The sequence below is a fragment of the Hemitrygon akajei genome, chromosome 10 (genome assembly GCF_048418815.1).
Source record: "Hemitrygon akajei chromosome 10, sHemAka1.3, whole genome shotgun sequence".
In the NCBI taxonomy this organism is placed as follows: Eukaryota; Metazoa; Chordata; class Chondrichthyes; order Myliobatiformes; family Dasyatidae; genus Hemitrygon; species Hemitrygon akajei.
Window position 1 is genome coordinate 138395059 of NC_133133.1, and position 19203 is coordinate 138414261.

At 42.7% G+C, this 19203-nt stretch overlaps 1 protein-coding gene across 2 annotated transcripts in view; it reads left to right on the top strand.

The window, feature by feature from the left end:
* Positions 1–19203, top strand: part of pot1 (protection of telomeres 1 homolog) — a 381260-nt gene that overhangs the window by 102732 nt on the left and 259325 nt on the right. For both annotated transcript variants that reach the window (XM_073059088.1, XM_073059086.1), the window contains exons 4-5: positions 5123–5220; positions 13205–13315. In XM_073059088.1, the coding sequence (XP_072915189.1) occupies positions 5123–5220; positions 13205–13315 (209 nt within the window). The remainder of the gene's footprint in view (positions 1–5122; positions 5221–13204; positions 13316–19203) is intronic.

The window sequence follows — 19203 nt, forward strand, 5'->3', positions numbered from 1 at the left end:
CAGGGTGTTTTTGTTCATGAATTACAAAATATAATTTAAGTAAAAGCAGACAGGCCCAACAAGTCGTTAAGAGGGCAAATGGCAATTTTGTCTTCCATGCAAAGCTTTTAAAATAGGCAGATGTACTTGCAGCTGTGCTGGTGAGGCCTTGCCTGGAGTACTGTACACAGTTATCTAAATTCACCTCCTTAAAAAAATAGTAACATTAGAGGCAGAAACAAAGGAGACTCCACAAGTAAATTCCCAGAATAAAAAGGGTTGTCAGAATCAGATTTATTATCACTGATATATGACATGAAATGAGTTGGTTTGCAGCAGTAGCACAATGCAGACATTAAAAATCTGTAAATTACATAAAGGTGGCAAAACGAAAGGAATAGTAAGGTGGTGATCATGGGTTCATGGACTGTTCGGAAATCTGAAGGCAGAGGGGAAGATGATATTCCTAAATAGTTGAGTATGGGATTTCAGACTCCTGTACTTCCTCCCTGATAGTTGTAACAACAAGAGGGCAGGATGCCATCTTCTTGAAGCAGCAGCTCCTGAACACGTCCTCTGTGCTTGGGCGTTTGTGCCTGTAGCGGAGCCCGCTAAGTACCCAGTCAGTTCGGATTGGCAACAACATATTGCCTTGTTCTCCTTCGGCACAGGTGCACCACAGGTCTGTGTGCTTAGCCCCCTGCTCCCCTCACATTGCATTTATATCTGTGTGGCTTTGCACAGCTCCAATGCCATATTCAAGTTCACTGACAACGTTACAGTCGTAGGCCGAATCAAAGGTGATGACGAATCAGCATATGTGGAGGAGATTGGAAATAGTGGGACGCACTTGAAGGACTTGAAAAGCCTGATGGCCTACTCCTGATCCTACTTTCTAGTGGTCTCTGTTGAACCAGAATCTCATCTGGTTACCTCATTTGATCAGTTTTGCCCCTTTGATCTAATCATCAGGGAAGACCGTCTGTCTTTGTCTGTTTGTTGTAGTTGCCAATTCAACTCATTCTCAAAGTGGAGAATATTTCACTAAAACTCTGGCTCGTTCAGTTAGAGATCATGTTAACAATGTACACAGTACTCAGCCTCTCCATTGGTTCAGGCTGGCCTTGGAACTGGGATTTCTGTGATTAGGTGTATTGTGTTGTCTCCTGTGTAACATGACTTGTCTTTCAAAACTGTTCACAATAGCTGTTCAGGGAAAATACAGTTGTGTCCAGCAGCAGGTTTTTTTTTGTTTGAGCCACTGACTTAGGATTGCAAATCTGGAGTCCTGCCAGATCATCAGCAGATGCATTTCATTGGTCCTTTATTCAACTCTGGAACATCTGGACTGTGATGATACAAGCATCAAGCTGCTCTTCATTGACTATAGCTCAGCATTCAACACCTTAGTGCCCTTGAAACTCATCAGCAAGCTCCAAGACCTGGGCCTCAATACCTCTCTATGCAACTGGATCCTCAAATTCCTCACTTGCAGATCCCAGTCAGTACTGATTGGCAACAACATCTCCTCCACGTTCACCATTTGCACAAGTGCAACACAAGGCTGTGTACTTACCCCTGCTTCATTCACTTTATTCCTATGATTGTGTGGAAAGTACAGCTCCAATGCTGTATTTATTCAAAGTTGACGACACCATTGTTGCTGGCCAAATCAAAGGTAGCGACAAATCCATTTATAGGCGAGGGATTGAAAATGTGTTTGAATGGTACCACAACGTCCTCTTACTCAACATCAACAAAACAAAAAGCTGATTATCGATGACAGCAGGAAGAAGCTGGAGGTCCGAGAACCAGTCCTCATTAAGGGATCAGAGATGGAGAGTCAGTAACTTTAAGTTTCTTGGATCTGTCCTGGGATACAAAGAAGACACAATAGTGCCTCTATTTTCTTAGAAGTTTGTGTAGATTTGGCATGTCACCCAAAAGCTTGACAAACCTGTATTGGTGCACAGTGGAGTTTATCCTGGCTGATTGGTCAGGGCCTGTTATGGGAATACCAGTGCCCAAGAATGAAAAAGCCTGCACTGTTGGCTACACCTACAAGGAGCACTTCCATAAGAAAGCAGCACCCAGAGTCAAAGCTCCCTTCTCCATCCAATCCATGCCGCCTTCTTGCTACTACCATTGTACAGGAGGTGCAGAAGCCTTAAGTCCCACACCACCAGGAGAGGAACAGTAATTACCCTATAACCATCATTCTCCTGAACCGGTGTGGAAAACTTCACTCACCACAACCCTGAACTGATTCCAGAACCTACAGACTCGCTTACAGGGACTCCTTTACAACTCATCTTCTCAGTATTTTATTAGTTTATTTGCACAATTTGTCTTCATTTGCACTTTGATTATTTTTAGTCTTTATGTATAGTTTTTCATAAATTCTATTGCATTTATTCATTTTCCTGTAAATGCCTGCAAGAAAATTACACAAGGTAATATGTGGTAACATATATTGTACATACTTTGATTAAAGAAAACTTACTTTGTCTTTGACTTTTGCCTTCTATAACTAATTTTTAGTAATTATTGTCATAGTACTGGCTTGTAACTCCATTCTGATTTGTATTTTTACATTTGTATTAATTATCTCACATGCTAGCCAGTTAGGTTAAAATAGATCCTAAAAGTATTGACTAACTTGTAAACTAAATACTTTGCAGGTTAAATCACTGCCTTAAACCCTGGCAGCCTGTAGATGTGAAGTGTTTTTACGGGCTAGTGTTTATCCATGGGAGGATAATTTATTTACTTAGAGGTAAATAAATAGAGGTACTTAGAACAGCCCTTCCTGCTCGATGTACTGCACTGTCCAGCAACACTATTTAACCCTAGGACCCCAGGACAATTTACAATGAGCAATTAACCTACGTCTTTGGACTGTGGATGGAAACCAGAGCACCTAGAGGAAACCCACACGCTCGTGGGAAGGATGAGAAACTTCTTGGACACTGTTTTGGCCTTGAACTCCAAATTCCACACCTCGCCATGTAATGGCTTTGCACATCAATTTGCTGAATTCATGTGAAATTATTGATGCTGTGATAATGTTGAAGGAGAAATATGTTAATCAGTTACTATTTAGCTCATTTTGAAGTGAAACATTGGTGCAGATTTGAGGTGGATTGGCGGTTGAGAGCTGAGCTGCAGTCTGGGAAGCTAACCCTATGCTCCCTGTTTGAAATCATTGGAAGGAGACGATCTCTGACTAGGCTTGGATGGGTTGTATTTGGCAGTCTTTATCCTAATAAACATCACTGGAATCTGTGCTGTCTATTTTGATGGGGAGGGTAGTACAACAAACTATTCTGTTTGAGTTTTGCTAACTGTTGCTTTAATACTAGTGTACATTATAGAGGCGTGGAGTCATACAGCATGGGATCAGGCCTTTCGGCCCAACTCATTCATGCTGACCTTGTTGCCCAGTGAATCCGATGTTTACATTTGCCCCAAAGCCCTCTATATCTCTCCTAACCATCTGAATCCATTATGTTTACATTTTGCCCCAAAGCCCTCTACACCTCTCCTAGCCACAGCTGCTTCCACTGCTATTTCTGGCAGCCCTTTCCAGATATGCATCACTCTGTGTGAAGCAGCTGCCTCTGATGTCCCTTTTAAATCTCTCGCCCCTGATCTTAAACCTACTGTATGTACTCAGTTTTTAGTACCCCCTCCCTGGGGAAGACAATGATGTGTTGCTTCCTAAAATGCTTCATCTCACCATTGTTGGGATTAAATTCCATTTATGACTGCCCTGTCCAGCTTCCCATCTGATTGGTAGTTTACTAACTGCAACAGCAATTTTCACATCACTTGCATACAAAAGGTGGCAATTCACACCACCAGGCCTGTGCCAGCTCCCATTACCCTGATCAAAATAAATCTAAAGCTATGGCTGTGAATACTCGGCATCTGTGCCAGGTCTAAATTTGAACCTCAAATTTCAGTAAATAGCCAAACAGTGCCAACTGCTTATAGTAAAACAAAACAGCAATATATACTAAATCTTGCCAAGTCATCAGTTACATATCAGCTGGAGTATTGAATTCAATGCTGTGTATCATATCAATGAGAGTGCTATAGCTTTGGAGGAGTTTAGAAATGTATTAGAATGGAACCAGGGAAAACAGTAATGACTGGAAAAAGTGAGGCTGCTCTTCCAAGTAAAGGTTAAGGAAAAATTCCTTGGGAGGTGTTAAAATTCGTGATGAGGTCATTGGAGTAAATAAAATGCTTTTTCTTCAAAATGATAGAAACATTGTAAGAAGTTTAAAAGAAATTTTATAGGGAAGGTGTCAGATGAAATTTATTTGGACAGGAAAATTGTGGAAAATGAGAAATTATTATTTTTGGCAGGAAAAGTAAAAGAACGATCAAATGATGAGACAGTAATGTAGTTGCAAACATAGTGAGATTATGCTTCACTTATATAGGTATCCATTAGGTCAGGACTACTGCCTGTAGCATTGGGTTCCTTATTAAGGAAAATGGTTAAACAGACCATAGAACAGTAGAGCACAGGAACAAACTCTTTGTCCTACGATCTTGTGCCAAGTTAATTAAACTAGTTGTTGAATGTCTTCACTAATCCATTCTGTCTATACTCCTCCGTTCTCTGCACACTCATGTGTGCCTACGGGCCCTGAAACGTCGCTACCGCATTTGCCTCCATCACCACTCCTGGCATTGTGTTCCAGGCTCCCACCACTCTCACTGTTTACAAAACTTGTCCTGCCCATCTACTTTGAACTTTCCCCCTTTCATTTTAAATGCATGCCATCTAGTATTAGATATTTCAACCCTGGGAAAAATATACCAGCAGTCTACTATATCTATCTCATTTATAAACTTCTGTCCAGTCTCCATTTACTGTCCGAAACTCGACTGAGTTATGCTTATTCCCCTCCATAGGTGCAGCCTGGCTTTCTGAGATCCTCCAGAATTTTTCTGTGATCTGCATAAAGCAGGTTTATATTTTTATCTGGAGTGGGAATTGCAAAGGCTCTCTACTTTGATTTTGTGAATGTCTTTACAGTTAAAAATAAAGGTGTCAGCGTGCATTTTGCTTTGGAATCTCCGGCCTTCACTGCAATATAACGTGATTGTAATTTCCTGTTCTTCTTAGAGTCAACTTTGCAGCCGTCAACAGCCAGCCAAGCTTCAATCAACACCTTTATATTTGGAAAGTTGGTGGGAGACTGTGATAGCATTCTTAAACAAGGGGTAAAGTATTCAACTTAACTTGTCAACTGAAAGTTTAAAGCTTTCGGGAAAGATTTATCAAAGAAAAATATGGTTTATGCGTATTCTGTTGGATGATTTTACAGAATGATTTGTTGAAATGGAAGTTAGAAAGAACTTGGAGAAATTTGGAGGTTCAGAGAATTTGGAGAAAAGATGTCCATGCTAAGGGACATAACCAGATTCTACATCTTCTGCATAACAAGGTCACCCTATATAGATGATTGGTGTTTGTGGGAGAAAGTATAATAACCGGGAGCCGTTACTATTAAACTAGTCATTGGGATCAATAAGAAATTGGGGAGAAGGTGGGCAAATTGCAGTTTTTGGAGATCTGAAATAAAACAAAGTGATGGAAATACACAGCTGGTCAGGCTGCATCTGTGGGAAGAGAATTGGAGTTAATGTTTCAAGTTGAATTGAGGAGAAACTTTCATATTGCTCTCCTGGTAAAGAATGTAGAACTTACTACAATGAGGAAAAACTGAGAGGATAGCGTGGATGTATTTAATGGGAAGCTATCTATGTGAAAGGGGATGGAATTGTTTTTTTTTTGTTGATGCAAGTGGTAAGAGCATGAGTAGAGTCACCTACCTGTTTCTCTGTTGTAAGTTTGTTATCGTTCCATGTAAATCAAGAAGTCATAGTGATTGGGGCTGGAGATTTCAATAGAGCATAGAGCGAGTGCATAACAGACCTGTCACATTCCACTCATGAAGAATAAGATCCATGCTAATTGGGTGATCCTGCAAGTAAGTTTCAGCTCTCTCTAATTTAACTAGTTAATAACTTGTCCCTCTGATTATAAATACATGCCTCTGTTTGCAGCTTTACTCTCCCCTCTCACTCTTCATGTCCCACTGCAACTTCCCAGCCCAATTCTGTATCTAATTTATGAGAGGAAAGCAAGTTGTCAATGGGGGTAAATGTCACAGGGAGAAATTCTACACAGTGAAGGTCCTACAGCAGCATGGGAACTCTGTGGTTTACTGTGGGAGTTTTCTCTCCCCTTCCATGTTTAAATTAAACCCTGGCTGAGAAAACATTACTAAATCCACTGCATTGTACCACAACAAGAAAGCTGTTCACTGAACCTTTCCTGCTATAAATTCTTCAGAAACTTGGTTCAGAACCTCAGTCGCTCAAGAATTAAAGAGGTGATTAAGTTGCGAAGTAGTATTTGAGTGATGCTAGACCTGGATCTGAGAATCCTGTTGATTCTATTCTCTGAAGAATTTGATGGGGAAGATCAAGGAAAGGTTTTGTTTGGCTCCTAAAGGAAAAGCTAAATTCATCAGCAAGCTTCAGCAATGCAGGAACTGTAAGTATTTTTCTTGAGCTCAGGGAGGAGGTCAAGAATATTGGTTAGATAAAGAAAGGCTTAATTTATAACCATGAACGGGTATAAACTGTAAATTTGGAAAAATGAACACATTTTTGCTCATCCTAGTGTTATAGTTTGAAGACATCGACAATTTTGTGGCTTAGAGAATTGGATAAATGTTAAGGGTTGGTAGCAGTCCCTTCTCTGAAATGCTCACTCAAGGGCAGCAGATAGCAATACAAGAGGGGTATCTTGCTGATGGGTGAAGAGTAAATGCTTATAGAGGACAAGAAGTGCTGGACTGTGCAATGTAAGAACCATTATATCTCTGGGGTTAGATCACTGTTGTCAAGGACCACACTCAGAAGCTAAGCACACTGCATCAAAATCATGGTATCACTCTCTCTGCATTAATGGCTGCATCTGGCATCTAAACAAAGACAGGAGAGGAAGGTAGCTGCTTTTAATGCAGTTGTATATTTACAGACAGACAGACATACTTTATTGATCTCGAGGGAAATTGGGTTTTGTTACAGCTGCGCCAACCAAGAATAGTGTAGAAATATAGCAATATAAAACCATAAATAATTAAATAATAATATGTTAATCATGCCAAGTGGAAATAAGTCCAGGACCAGCCTATTGGCTCAGGGTGTCTGACACTCCGAGGGAGGAGTTGTAAAGTTTGATGGCCACAGGCAGGAATGACTTCCTATGACGCTCAGTGTTACATCTCGGTGGAATGAGTCTCTGGCTGAATGTACTCCTGTGCCTAACCAGTACGTTATGGAGTGGATGGGAGTCATTGTCCAAGATGGCATGCAACTTGGACAGCATCCTCTTTTCAGACACCACCGTCAGAGAGTCCAGTTCCACCCCTACAACATCACTGGCTTTACAAATGAGTTTGTTGATTCTGTTGGTGTCTGATACCCTCAGCCTGCTGCCCCAGCACACAACAGCAAACATGATAGCACTGGCCACCACAGCCTCGTAGAACATCCTCAGCATCGTCCAGCAGATGTTAAAGGACCTCAGTCTCCTCAGGAAATGGAGACGGCACTGACCCTTCTTGTAGACAGCCTCAGTGTTCTTTGACCAGTCCAGTTTATTGTCAATTCATATCCCCAGGTACAAACGTATTTGTAATCCTCCACCATGTCCACACTGACCCCTTGGATGGAAACAGGGGTCACCAGTGCCTTAGCCCTCTTCAGGTCCACCACCAGCTCCTTAGTCTTTTTCACATTAAGCTGCAGATGATTCTGCTCGCACCATGTGACAAAGTTTCCCACCGTAGCCCTGTACTCAGCCTCATCTCCCTTGCTGATGCATCTAACTATGGCGGAGTCATCAGAAAACTTCTGAAGATGGCAAGACTCTGTGCAGTAGTTGAAGTCTGAGGTGTAGATGGTGAAGAGAAAGGGAGACAGGACAGTCCCCTGTGGAGCCCCAGTGCTGCTGACCACTCTGCCTGACACACAGTGTTGCAAGCGCATGTACTGTGGTCTGCCAGTCAGGTAATCAATAATCCATGACACCAGGGAAGCATCCACCTGCATTACTGTCAGCTTCTCACCCAGCAGAGCAGGGCGGATGGTGTTGAACGCACTGGAGAAGTCAAAAAACATGACCCTCACAGTGCTCGCCGGCTTGTCCAGGTGGGTGTAGACACGGTTCAGCAGGTAGACGATGGCATCCTCAACTCCTAGTCGGGGCTGATAGGCGAACTGGAGGGGGTCTAAGTGTGGCCTAACCATAGGCTGGAGCTGCTCTAGAACAAGTCTCTCCAGGGTCTTCATGATGTGGGAGGTCAATGCCACCGGTCTGTAGTCATTGGAGCCACTGGGGCACGTTGTCTTCGGTACAGGAATGAGGCAGAACGTCTTCCACAGCACAGGAACCCTCCTGAGACTCAGGTTGAAGACATAGTAAAGTACTCCACATTGCTGGGGGGCCACAGGATTTGAGCACCCTGGGGCTGACACCGTCCGGGCCTGCAGCCTTGCTTGGGTGGAGACATTTCAGCTGTCTTGTCACCTGTTCAGCTGTGAAGCCCACCGTGGTGGTTTCAGGTGTGGGTTTTCACCTGCAGAGGATGGATTTTAGTTTACCTGCGTGAAAGGTGATATGTTTTTCCTTCACTGAAATTTTCCCCTCACTCCATCTTTAATTGTTAATGAAAATGGTAGATGATCGTTTGGTGCTTTCTGAAAATTATCGATGAGTTATATTCTGTGTGTGTGCCTGTGCAGCTTTCTAAGAACTCTTCAAGCTGAAGTCATCATTATGAATGTTACCTTACTCAGCATGGAATGTTTCTCACATTTCCATAAATCAGATCACAGTGACAATTCCTTGCTGCAGTTGAAGCCAATTGATCCATTGGGGGAAGTTTGCCAGGCCTTGGCTGGGAATATTTGGGATTGCTGAAGCTGCTTTTGACACCCAATACACTGGTGAGAACGCTCAGCTGGGCTTCCCGACTCAGATGGCATTCCAGCTATCATTGAAAGTGTGGATGAAGGTTTTAACTCAAAACATTGATCTCTCCACTGATGCTGCTAGACCTACTGAGTTTCTTCTGTTGTTCCAGATTCCAATATCTTCAATCTCTGTATCTCCATTAATCTTGGTTGTATTGCCATTGACAGAAAATGCCTGCTGACGTCCCACCTGAACCTTTTGAATTGGAATGTCAGCAAGTGACGAGCTGTGGTAGAATCAATCAAAGAGCAAGAACAAGGAAACTCAAATTCTCTTGAGAGTGCACAGCTCTCAAGAGTGCATTGCATTTTCTAAGCAATTTGCTTGACTGCATAAGTTCCACCAGTGATGTGAGATGTATCAACTGGTGTTATTGGTGGTCTTTCAATTCTGCAGTGTTTGCCTGATTGTTCAGAGGAAACCCAATTCAGTCTGTGATGAGAATGTATCATTCATCTGAGGTCCACATTCAGGATCTTCCCTCCTAGAATGTGTTTACTTTCCAGCAGCAACAAAATTCCGTGGAGTCACAGTCATAGATGTTCAAGCAACAATGTAGGGTCTTGTCCCAAAATGCACATTGCCTCTTCCCCTCTACAGATGCTGCTCAACCTGCAGAGTTCCTCCAGGAGTTTGTTCTTTGCTTCAGATTTTGCTGTCTCCTGTGTCCACAGAGCAAGGGAACGTGGGCCAAAGGGCTTGAGTCTGTGCTGCTCATCCAGCATTCATGAATGTTAAAGGTGCTTTTCCCTCCCCAACTTCCCAACAACTCCCCTCAGATTCCACCACTCACAGTGGCCAGTTAACCTGCCAGCTGCTCTCTCTGGGATGTGGAAGGAAACCAGAGCATTGGGAGGGAAACCACACCATCACAGGGAGAATGGTCAAACTCCATCCGGGCAGCTCCGGAGTCAGGCCGGAACTCGGGTTTCTGGTGCTGCGAGGCCGTGCCATTGCGATTCTCCATTGAACTGATCCTCCCAAAGCGACACACACAGGTCAGCAGGTCAGGCAGCATCTGTGGAAATGAACAAACAGTTGAGGTTTCGGGCAGAGGCCCTTTCTCGAGGAATCTCTACCACATTTTGCTGACCTACAAGGCATGTGTGTACACTCATTGAAGGGATTAGTAACATCTAAATGAGCAGTCCCTGAATATTGAGTGGAATTGTTGTTTTAATACATTAGTGTTAACAGCACCTGTGCTGTGTTAAGTATCTGTCTCACATTTAATTTCATGAATGAAAACACTTCGACTATTTACACTCTGCTTTACATAGTGTCAAGGGAGCATCAGTGTTAGATGAAAATCAAAAGAACTGCAGATGTTGCAAATCTGAAGTAAGAGGTGGAAATATTCAACAGGTCAGGCTGTATCTGTTGGAAGAAAACAGATAATATTTTAGGATAACACTATTTCCTTCCCCTTCCACAGATGAGTTTCGAGCAATTTATGCTTTTTTTTTAAAAAAAATTAATGTTAAAAGTATGTTTCTGTGATATATGTGGATGGGCGTTCTAGTTCTTACTTCTGTGTTTCTTCGAGGCTTGTAAAAAGCTGCAGTTTAGAGTAGCAATTTTTTGGTCTCAATTTCCCAACTGTCATTTATTTTGATTCTAACTTGTTGGGGAAAATTAATAAAACAGGCTTTGTTTTTTTAAAAATTTCAGACTAAAGGAAGCAGAGTGAACTGAGGAAAGGGATGAAGGCTGTGCAGAAATTTGAAAGGGTAGACATGAAGACGTCTCCACAGAGGTTAAGTCAGGACAAAGTTGTGGTTCTGGATGTGCTGGAGGGAGTGCAGGGGAAGTTCAGGGCCAGAATGCTGACTGGAGTGCAGGTCTTTAACAATGTGGGGAAGTGGTAATTGTGGGGCTTGTAGTCCCTGGAGTTCTGTAGGCTGAGAGAAGCATGGTGGAGGTATATAACATTAAAAGATTGCCAGAATTATTAAATACAAGAGGGCATTGGGGTAAAGGTAAGAGGAAGGAGTTTTAAAGGGGATTTGAGGGGAAAAGCTGCTTATTTTTACAGAGAGTGGCTGAGGGTTGATGTGGTGGACTCAGATACAATCACTACATTTCAACAGGTTCTTGAATAGACAGGACATGAAAAGATCTGGATCTTGTGTGAGTCGGGTGAGCAGGACTGGTGTGGAGTTGGAGGGCTGAAGAACCCATTTCTCTGCTACCTGCCCTATGACTCTCTGTGAACCCAAGGGCCTAAAATTATAAGCTAATTGCAAAGTAAACCAGATTGCTGAAGCAATTCCTTATCCAGAGAGTGGTTTGAATATTAGAGCGGTACATATCTATTCCTGAGCCTTGCGAATTGCCCCAGAAATTCCAGCCATGACTGTTTTGCCGCCATCTCTGTTAATGTTCCCTTCCAAGCAACTTTGGCCAGCTGCTCTCTCATGCCTCTAATTCCCTTTCCTCCACTGCAATACTGACACATCTGACTTCAGCTCCTGCCTCTCAAACTGCAGGATGAATTCTATCATAATATGATCACTGTCTCCTCAGGGTTCTTTTTCCTTATGCTCCCTAATCAAATCTGGTCTATTACACAGCACCCAATCCAGAATGCCATTCCCCTAGCGGGCTTAATCACAAGCTGCTCTAAAAAGCCATCTCGTAGGCATTCTACAAATTTCTTCTGTTGGGATCCAGTACCAACCTGATTTTCCCAATCTACCAGCATATTGAAATCTCCCATGACGATGGTAATATTCGTCCTTTTTCCATATCCCATTGTAATTTATATCCCACATCCTGGTTACTGTTCGGAGGCCTGTATATAACTCCCATCCTGCATAGCCTTCATCTCTTTCCTCAGTTCACTCGGCTTCCTTTAGTCTGAAATTTTAAAAAAAAGCCTGTTTTATCAATTTTCCCCAATAAGTTAGAATCAAAATAAATGACAATTGGGAAATTGAGACCAAAAAATTGCTACTCTAAACGGCAGCTTTTCACTCTTGCTGTTTCTTAACCCTACCCATAAGGATTTGACATCTTCTAATCCCATGTCACCTCTTTCTGAGGACTTTATTTCACTTTTCAACAACAGTGCCACCCGCCCCCCCCCCCCCCCCCGCCTACCTGTTCGTACTTTAGAGACGATCTGCATTCTTGCATGGTAAGTTCCTAGCTATGATCTTCTTTCAGTCATGACTCAGTGATGCTCCCAATATCTTACCTATCTTACCTTTAACTGTGCTACACGATCATCTACCTTATCCCATGTACTGTGTGCATTCAAATAAAACATCTGAAGTCCTGTATTCATCTCCCGTTTCGATTTTTGCCCCCGTGCACATCAACTTGTCCCATTAACAGTGATTTTGCCCATCATCTGCCTGTCCTTCCTCACAATCTCATTGCACACTGCACCAACTTAGTATACTGACTGCCCTATTCTCAGCCCTATCACTTTGGTTCCCATCCCCCTACCAAATTAGCTTTAGCCCTCTAAAACAGCTCCAGCAAACCTGCCTGTAAAGATATTGGCCCCCTCAGGTTCAGGTGTAACCTATCCTTTTTGTACCGGTCATACCTCCCCCCGAAGGGATCCCAATGATCCAAAAATCTGAAACCCTGCCCCCTGGACCACTTCCTCAGCCACTCATTCATCTGTACTATCATCCCATTCATGCCCCGACTAGCATGTGTGACTGGAAGAAACCCAGACATTACAACTTGAAGGTCCTGCTCTTCAGCCGTAGTTGATATGAGCAACTGAACTGAATGTTTAGAGATTAATTATCAACAGCTATATAAGGGCACAAGAGAGGAAGGAAGAGAAATACTGTATGTGGTAATGGATTTAGATTGTTGGGATGAAGGGGCTGTTTCTTTCCTCTCTGAACTTGGTAATATCCAATTATTTTAAGGAAAAATCTTTCACAATAGTGTATTTTTTGAGGGTGGTGGCAGTAGGTGAAGATCAGTAAATTGAAATGCAATGCAGTGTAGAAAATAAAACTCTTCTGAAGGTGGATTACCTCAGAAGTATTTCACAGTATATTTCCCAAATTGTATTTTGTTTACACTTGAATTTAATCATTTAAGAAAGTGATTGATATATTCCAATTCACCCCCCCCCTTCTCTAATTTGTAATGATTTCTTCTGTCTCTCTTCCATTTTCTGTTTAGGACGCGGTGGTGCTCAGGAATTTCCAAGTGACTGAGTCCTCAAGTGCCAGTCAGGATGGAAGGCATGCTTTTCAGCTCGAACTTTCAGACGAAGCAGGAGCCACTGTGTTTGTATGTTAAATTAACTAAAGTCTTTTGTGTACTCTTAGAAAGTTCAAAGTAAATTTATTATCAAAGTAAATATATATCACCATATACAACCCTGAAATTCATTATCTTGTGGGCAAACACAATAAATCCATAAAATAATAACCATAACAGAATCAATGAAAGACTGCACCAGTTTGGGGGTTCAACCAGTGTGCAAAAGACAATAAACTGTGCAAATAAACAAAAAAGAAATAATAATAATAATAAATAAATAAGCAGTAAATATTGAGATCATGAGATGAAGAGTCCTTGAGGCTATGGAACCTATGGAAGTGAGTCCATTGGTTGTGGGAACATTTCAGTGATGGGGTGAGTGAAGTTATCCTTTTTGGTTCAAGAGCCTGACGATTGGGATGTAATAACTGTTCCTGCACCTGGTGGTCTGAATTCTGAGGCTTTTGCCATCTTCCTGATGACAGCATACCCTATGTGGGCAATCAAAATAGTGGTGAAAGTGATAGCAATAGCTAGCAGTTAAGGTCACTGAGATGTGAAATGTTTACTCTAAGCCTAAACAAATGGATACAAAGAAAAATATGCGTTTGCTGAGAAGCAGATGGCAGGCAAGTGATTCTTGACATCTTCCCTAGAGCTTTAGTAGCGGACTAATCAATTCGAAGAGAGGGAGAAGAGTTTTAAGGAGAGTTTCACAGGGCTCGGTACATTAGAATAATGGGTATGACTGTGAGGCCAGTTTTCTGTTCTGGGTATCAGATGTGGGATGTCCGGGAGACTTCCAGCCTCCCTGATGGCCACATCTGTACCAGGTGCGTTGAGATGCAGCTCCTTAGAGACCGAGTTAGGCAGCTCGATGATCTTCAGCTTGTTAGGGAGAGTGAGGAGATGATAGATAGGAGCTACGGGCAGGTAGTCACCCTGGGGCCACAGAAGTGGGTGACAGTCAGGAGAAGGAAGGGAGGGCGTGAGGTAGTGGAGAGCACTCCTGTGGCTGTCCCCTTTAACAATAAGTGCTCAATTTTGAGTGCTATTCAGTTATAGTTGATATAATAACCTTGATGTCTCAGGAGCAAGAATGGCTGCTGAGTGTGCCAGGTTTTAGATGTTTCAAAAAGAACAGAGCAGGAGACAAAAGAGGTGGGGATGTGGCATTACTAATTAGGGATTGTGTCATGGCTGCAGAATAGGAGGAAGTCATGGAGGGATAGTCTACTGAGTCAGTGTGGGTGGAAGTCAGAAACAAGTAAGGGGCAATAACTCTACTGGGTGCTTTTTATAGACCCCCCCAATAGTAACAGGGATATCGAGGAGATGATAGGGAGGCAGATTCTGGAACTGTGCAATAATAATAGGATTGTTGTGATGGGAGATTTTAACTTTTCTAATATTGACTGGGGTTTAGATGGGGTGGAGTTCGTTAGGTGTGTTTAGGCAGGTTTCCTGACGCAATAGCCCACTAGAGGAGAGGCTGTACTTGACCTGGTATTGGGAAATGAGCCTGGTCAGGTGTCAGATCTCTCGGTGGGAGAGCATTTTGGAGGTAGTAACCACAACTCTATCTTCTTCACCTTAGTGCTGGATAGGGATAGGAGCAGACAATTTGGGAAAACATTTAATTGGGGTAGGGGGAAATAAGATGCTATTGAGCAGGAATTTAGGAGCATAAATTGGGAGCGAATCTTCCCAGGGAAATGCATGACAGATGTTCTGGGAACATTTGCATGGAGTTCTACAAAAGTGTGTTCCATTGAGGCAGGGAAAGGATGATAGGGTTAAAGAAACATGATGTACACGTTATGTAGAAAATGTAGTTAAGGAGAAAAAAGCTTATGAAAGGTTCACAAAACTATGTACTGTTAGAGCTCTAGAAAATTACAAGGTTGCTAGGAAGGAGCTTAAGAATGGAATTATTGCCAGAAGGGGCCATGAGAAGGCCTTGGTGAGCAGGATTAAAGAAAACCCCAAGGCATTCTGCAAGTATGTGAAGGACAGGAGGATGAGCCGTGTGAGAATAGGACCAATCAGGTGCGATTGTGGAAATGTGTGCATGGAGTCGGAGGAGGTAGCGGAGGCACTAAATGAATACTTTGATTCAGTATTCACCAGGGAAAAAGACCTTGGCAATTGTGGGGATGACTTACGGCGGACTGAAATGCTTGAGCATATAGACATTAAGAAAGAGGATGTGCTGGAGCTTTTGAAAAGCATTAATTTAGATAAGTCACTGGGACCGGATGAGATATACCCCAGGCTACTGTGGGAAGTGAGGAAGGAGATTGCTGAGCCTCTTGCAATGATCTTTGCATCATCAATAGGGATGGAAGAAGTGCCAGAGGATTGGAGGGTTGCAAATGTTGTTCCTTTGTTCAAGAAAGGGAGTAGAGATAACCCAGGAAATTATAGACCAATGAGTCTGACTTCAGTGGTGGGCAAATTGTTGGAGGAGATCCTGAGAGACAGAATTTATGAGCATTTGGAGAGACATAATCTGATTAGGAATAGTCAGCATGGCTTTGTCGAGGGCAGATTGTGCCTTACAAGCTTGATTGAATTCTTTGAGGATGTAATAAAACACTTTGAAGGTAGAGCAGTAGATGTAGTGAATATGGATTCTGGTAAGGCATTTGAGAAGGTTCCCCATGCAAGGCTCCTTCAGAAAGTAAAGGAGGCATGGGATCCAAAGAGACCTTGCTTTTTGGATCCAGAATTGGCTTGCCCACAGAATGCCAAGGGTGGTTGTAGATGGTTCATATTCTGCATGGAGGTCAGTGATCAGTGGTGTTCTACGTGGATCTGTTCTGGGAGCCCTACTCTTTGTGATTTTTATAAATGACATGGATGGAGAAGTGGAAGTGTGCATTAGTAAGTTTGCTGATGACACAAAGGTTGGAGGTGTTGTGGATAGTGTGGAGGGTTTTCAGAGGTTACAGTGGGATATTGATAGGATGCAGAACTGGGCTGAGAAGTGGCAGATGGACTTCAAACCAAATAAGTGTGAAGTGGTTCATTTTAGTAGGTCCAATTTGAAGACAGAATGTAATATAAATGTTAAGGCTCTTGGCAGTTTGGAGGATCAGAGAGATCTTGGGGTCTGTGTCGATAGGACACTCAAAGCTGCTGTGCAGGTTGACGGTGTTGCTATGTTGGTATGGCATGTTGGCATTCATCAACCGTGGGATTGAGTTCAAGAGCCATGAGGTAATGTTACAGCTCTATAAGACCTCGGTCAGACCCCACTTGGAGTACTGTGTTCAGTTCTGGTTACCTCACTACAGGAAGGATGTGGATACTATAGAGAGTGTGCAGAGGAGATTTACAAGGATGTTGCCTGGATTGGAGGGCGTACCTTATGAGAATCGGTTGAGTGAACTCGGCCTTTTCTTCATGGAGCGTTGGAGGATGAGTGGTGACCTGATGGAGGTGTCTAAAACGATGAGGGGCATTGATCGTGTGGATAGCCAGAGGCTTTTTCCCAGGGCTGAAATGGCTAACACGAGGGGCATAGCTTTAAGGTGTCTGGAAATAGGTACAGAGGGGATGTCAGGGGTAAGTTTTTCACACAGAGAGTTGGAGGTGCATGGGATGCACTGCCGGCAGATACAATAGGGTATTGTAAGAGCCTCTTAAATAGGTAACATGGAGCTTAGAAAGATAGGGGTCTATGTGCTAGGGAAATTCTAGGCAGTTTCTGGAGTAAGTTACATGATCGGCACAACATTATGGGTTTAAAGGCCTGTAATGTACTGTAAATTTCTATGTTTATAAGGAAATAAATACCAGCCAGGTCAACATCCAGTGCTTTACGATCTTCTAAACTTCTATGTAGGGTGTGCATCAGTGCTGACAAATAGAAACACTAGACAGTAGCAACTCACACCTTTAAAAGAAAATTTGGAATAATCTTCAACAATTAAGAGATTTTAAAGATGCTGTAAATCCAGAGCACGCACACAAAATGTTGGAAGGACTTAGTAGGTCAGGTCAGGTCAGGTCAGGAAGCATCTATGGAGAGGAATAAAGAGACAACGTTTCTGGCTGAGACCTTTCATTAGGATCACCTGATGAGTCCTAATGAGGGGGTCGCGGCTCAAAGAATCGTCTCTTTATTCCTCTCCACAGATGCTGCCCAACCTGCTGACCTCCAGCATGTTGTGTGTGTTGTCTTGGAATAGTCCTCAGGTATTTCATTAGGCAGGAAGTGATAGAGTTTTGGGAAATACTTCAGATATGATACTCTGTCAGGATCTTGACCTCATTTATGTGACATTTATTTGCTTTGCTGCAGTCTCTTTTTATGGCTGAGCTGCGTAGATCTAGCTTGCAGTGTTTTGGATTGCCAGCAGAGGGGGCCATTTATGCCCTGAGACCTCAGTGGGAAGAATGTTATGCCCTTGTGCTGGATTTTGACAGTGAACTACCACAGGTATAGTACACTTTTCCATCACGAGGTTATAATTATGACAGAATCGGTCCACTTCTGATAAATAATCTAAAATGTCTTTCAGCACTCTGGTGCTGAATGTGTTCTTTTCCCCGGTGATTCCAGGGTTTATACCTCATTCTCTTTAGTTCTATTTATTGATCTCTTTCTGTGAAGGACCCTTTGAGGCCAGTCTGACATTTAACTTGCAGTAATTGAACCTGTGTTCCTCTTGTCCAAATTTATTCTTTTAATTTAAAAGAATTTGACTTCTCCAAACTCTTAACAAACTTGGATGTTTCTGCAAAGATGTCAGAACTGTGTATTCCAACTTTTCTCAGTGCTAGATTTAACACTGAAGATCAACCTCATCGCTCTTTGCACAGTTCCCAAATTTCTCAGGGAAGCAAAATGCTGTGGATGCAGGAAATATGAAATAAAGATAGGAAATGTTTCCAATGCACAACAGGCTGAGTTAATAACTTGGAAAAAGTATTGTCCTAAGAAGTTTCTCTCCATGCATGCTTGTGACCTACTACGTGCTTCCAGCATTTTTCTTTTTATTTTGAATCTTTCCTTCCTCCTTATCAGGAGAATCACATTAATATTTTCTATAGAAGCTCCAATAAATTTAATGCAGACATCTCTAATAACAACAGGATGCATTTTTCAGCCCAGGGGCTGTGATTATTTTATTCTCACATTTGATGCATTGTGTTTTACAAAGATATTCGTGAACAGTTTGTTACAATTAATCAATTTCCAAGCAAGCATGCTCCCTTATGTATCTGGCAAACACGAGGAAATCTGCAGATGCTGGAAATTCAAGCAACACACACAAAATGCTGGTGGAACCCAGCTGGCCAGGCAGCATCTATAGGGAGAAGTGCTGTCGACGTTTCGGGCCGAGACTAACTGATGAAAGGAAAGGTAGTAAGAGATTTGAAAGTAGGAAGGGGAGGGGAAATGCAAAATGATAGGAGAAAACCGGAGGGGGTGGGGTGAAGCTGAGAGCCGGAAAGTTGATTGGCAAAAGTGATACAGAGCTGGAGAAGGGAAAGGATCATGGGACAAGAGGCCTAGGGAGAAAGAAAGGGGGAGGGAAGCACTAGAGGGAGATGGAGAACAGGCAGAGTGATGGGCAGAGAGAGAAAGAAAAAAAAGGGAGGGGAAAAAAAAGACTAAATATATCAGGGATGGGGTAAGAAGGGGAGGAGGGGCATTAATAAAAGTTAGAGAAGTCAATGTTCTTGCCATCAGGTTGGAGGCTACCCAGCCGGTATATAAGGTGTTGTTCCTCCAACCTGAGTGTGGCTTCATCTTGACAGTAGAGGAGGCCATGGATAGACATATCAGAATGGGAATGGGACGTGGAATTAAAATGTGTGGCCACTGGGAGATCCTGCTTTCTCTGGTGGACCTAGTGTAGGTGTTCAGTGAAACGGTCTCCCAGTCTGCGTCGGGTCTCACC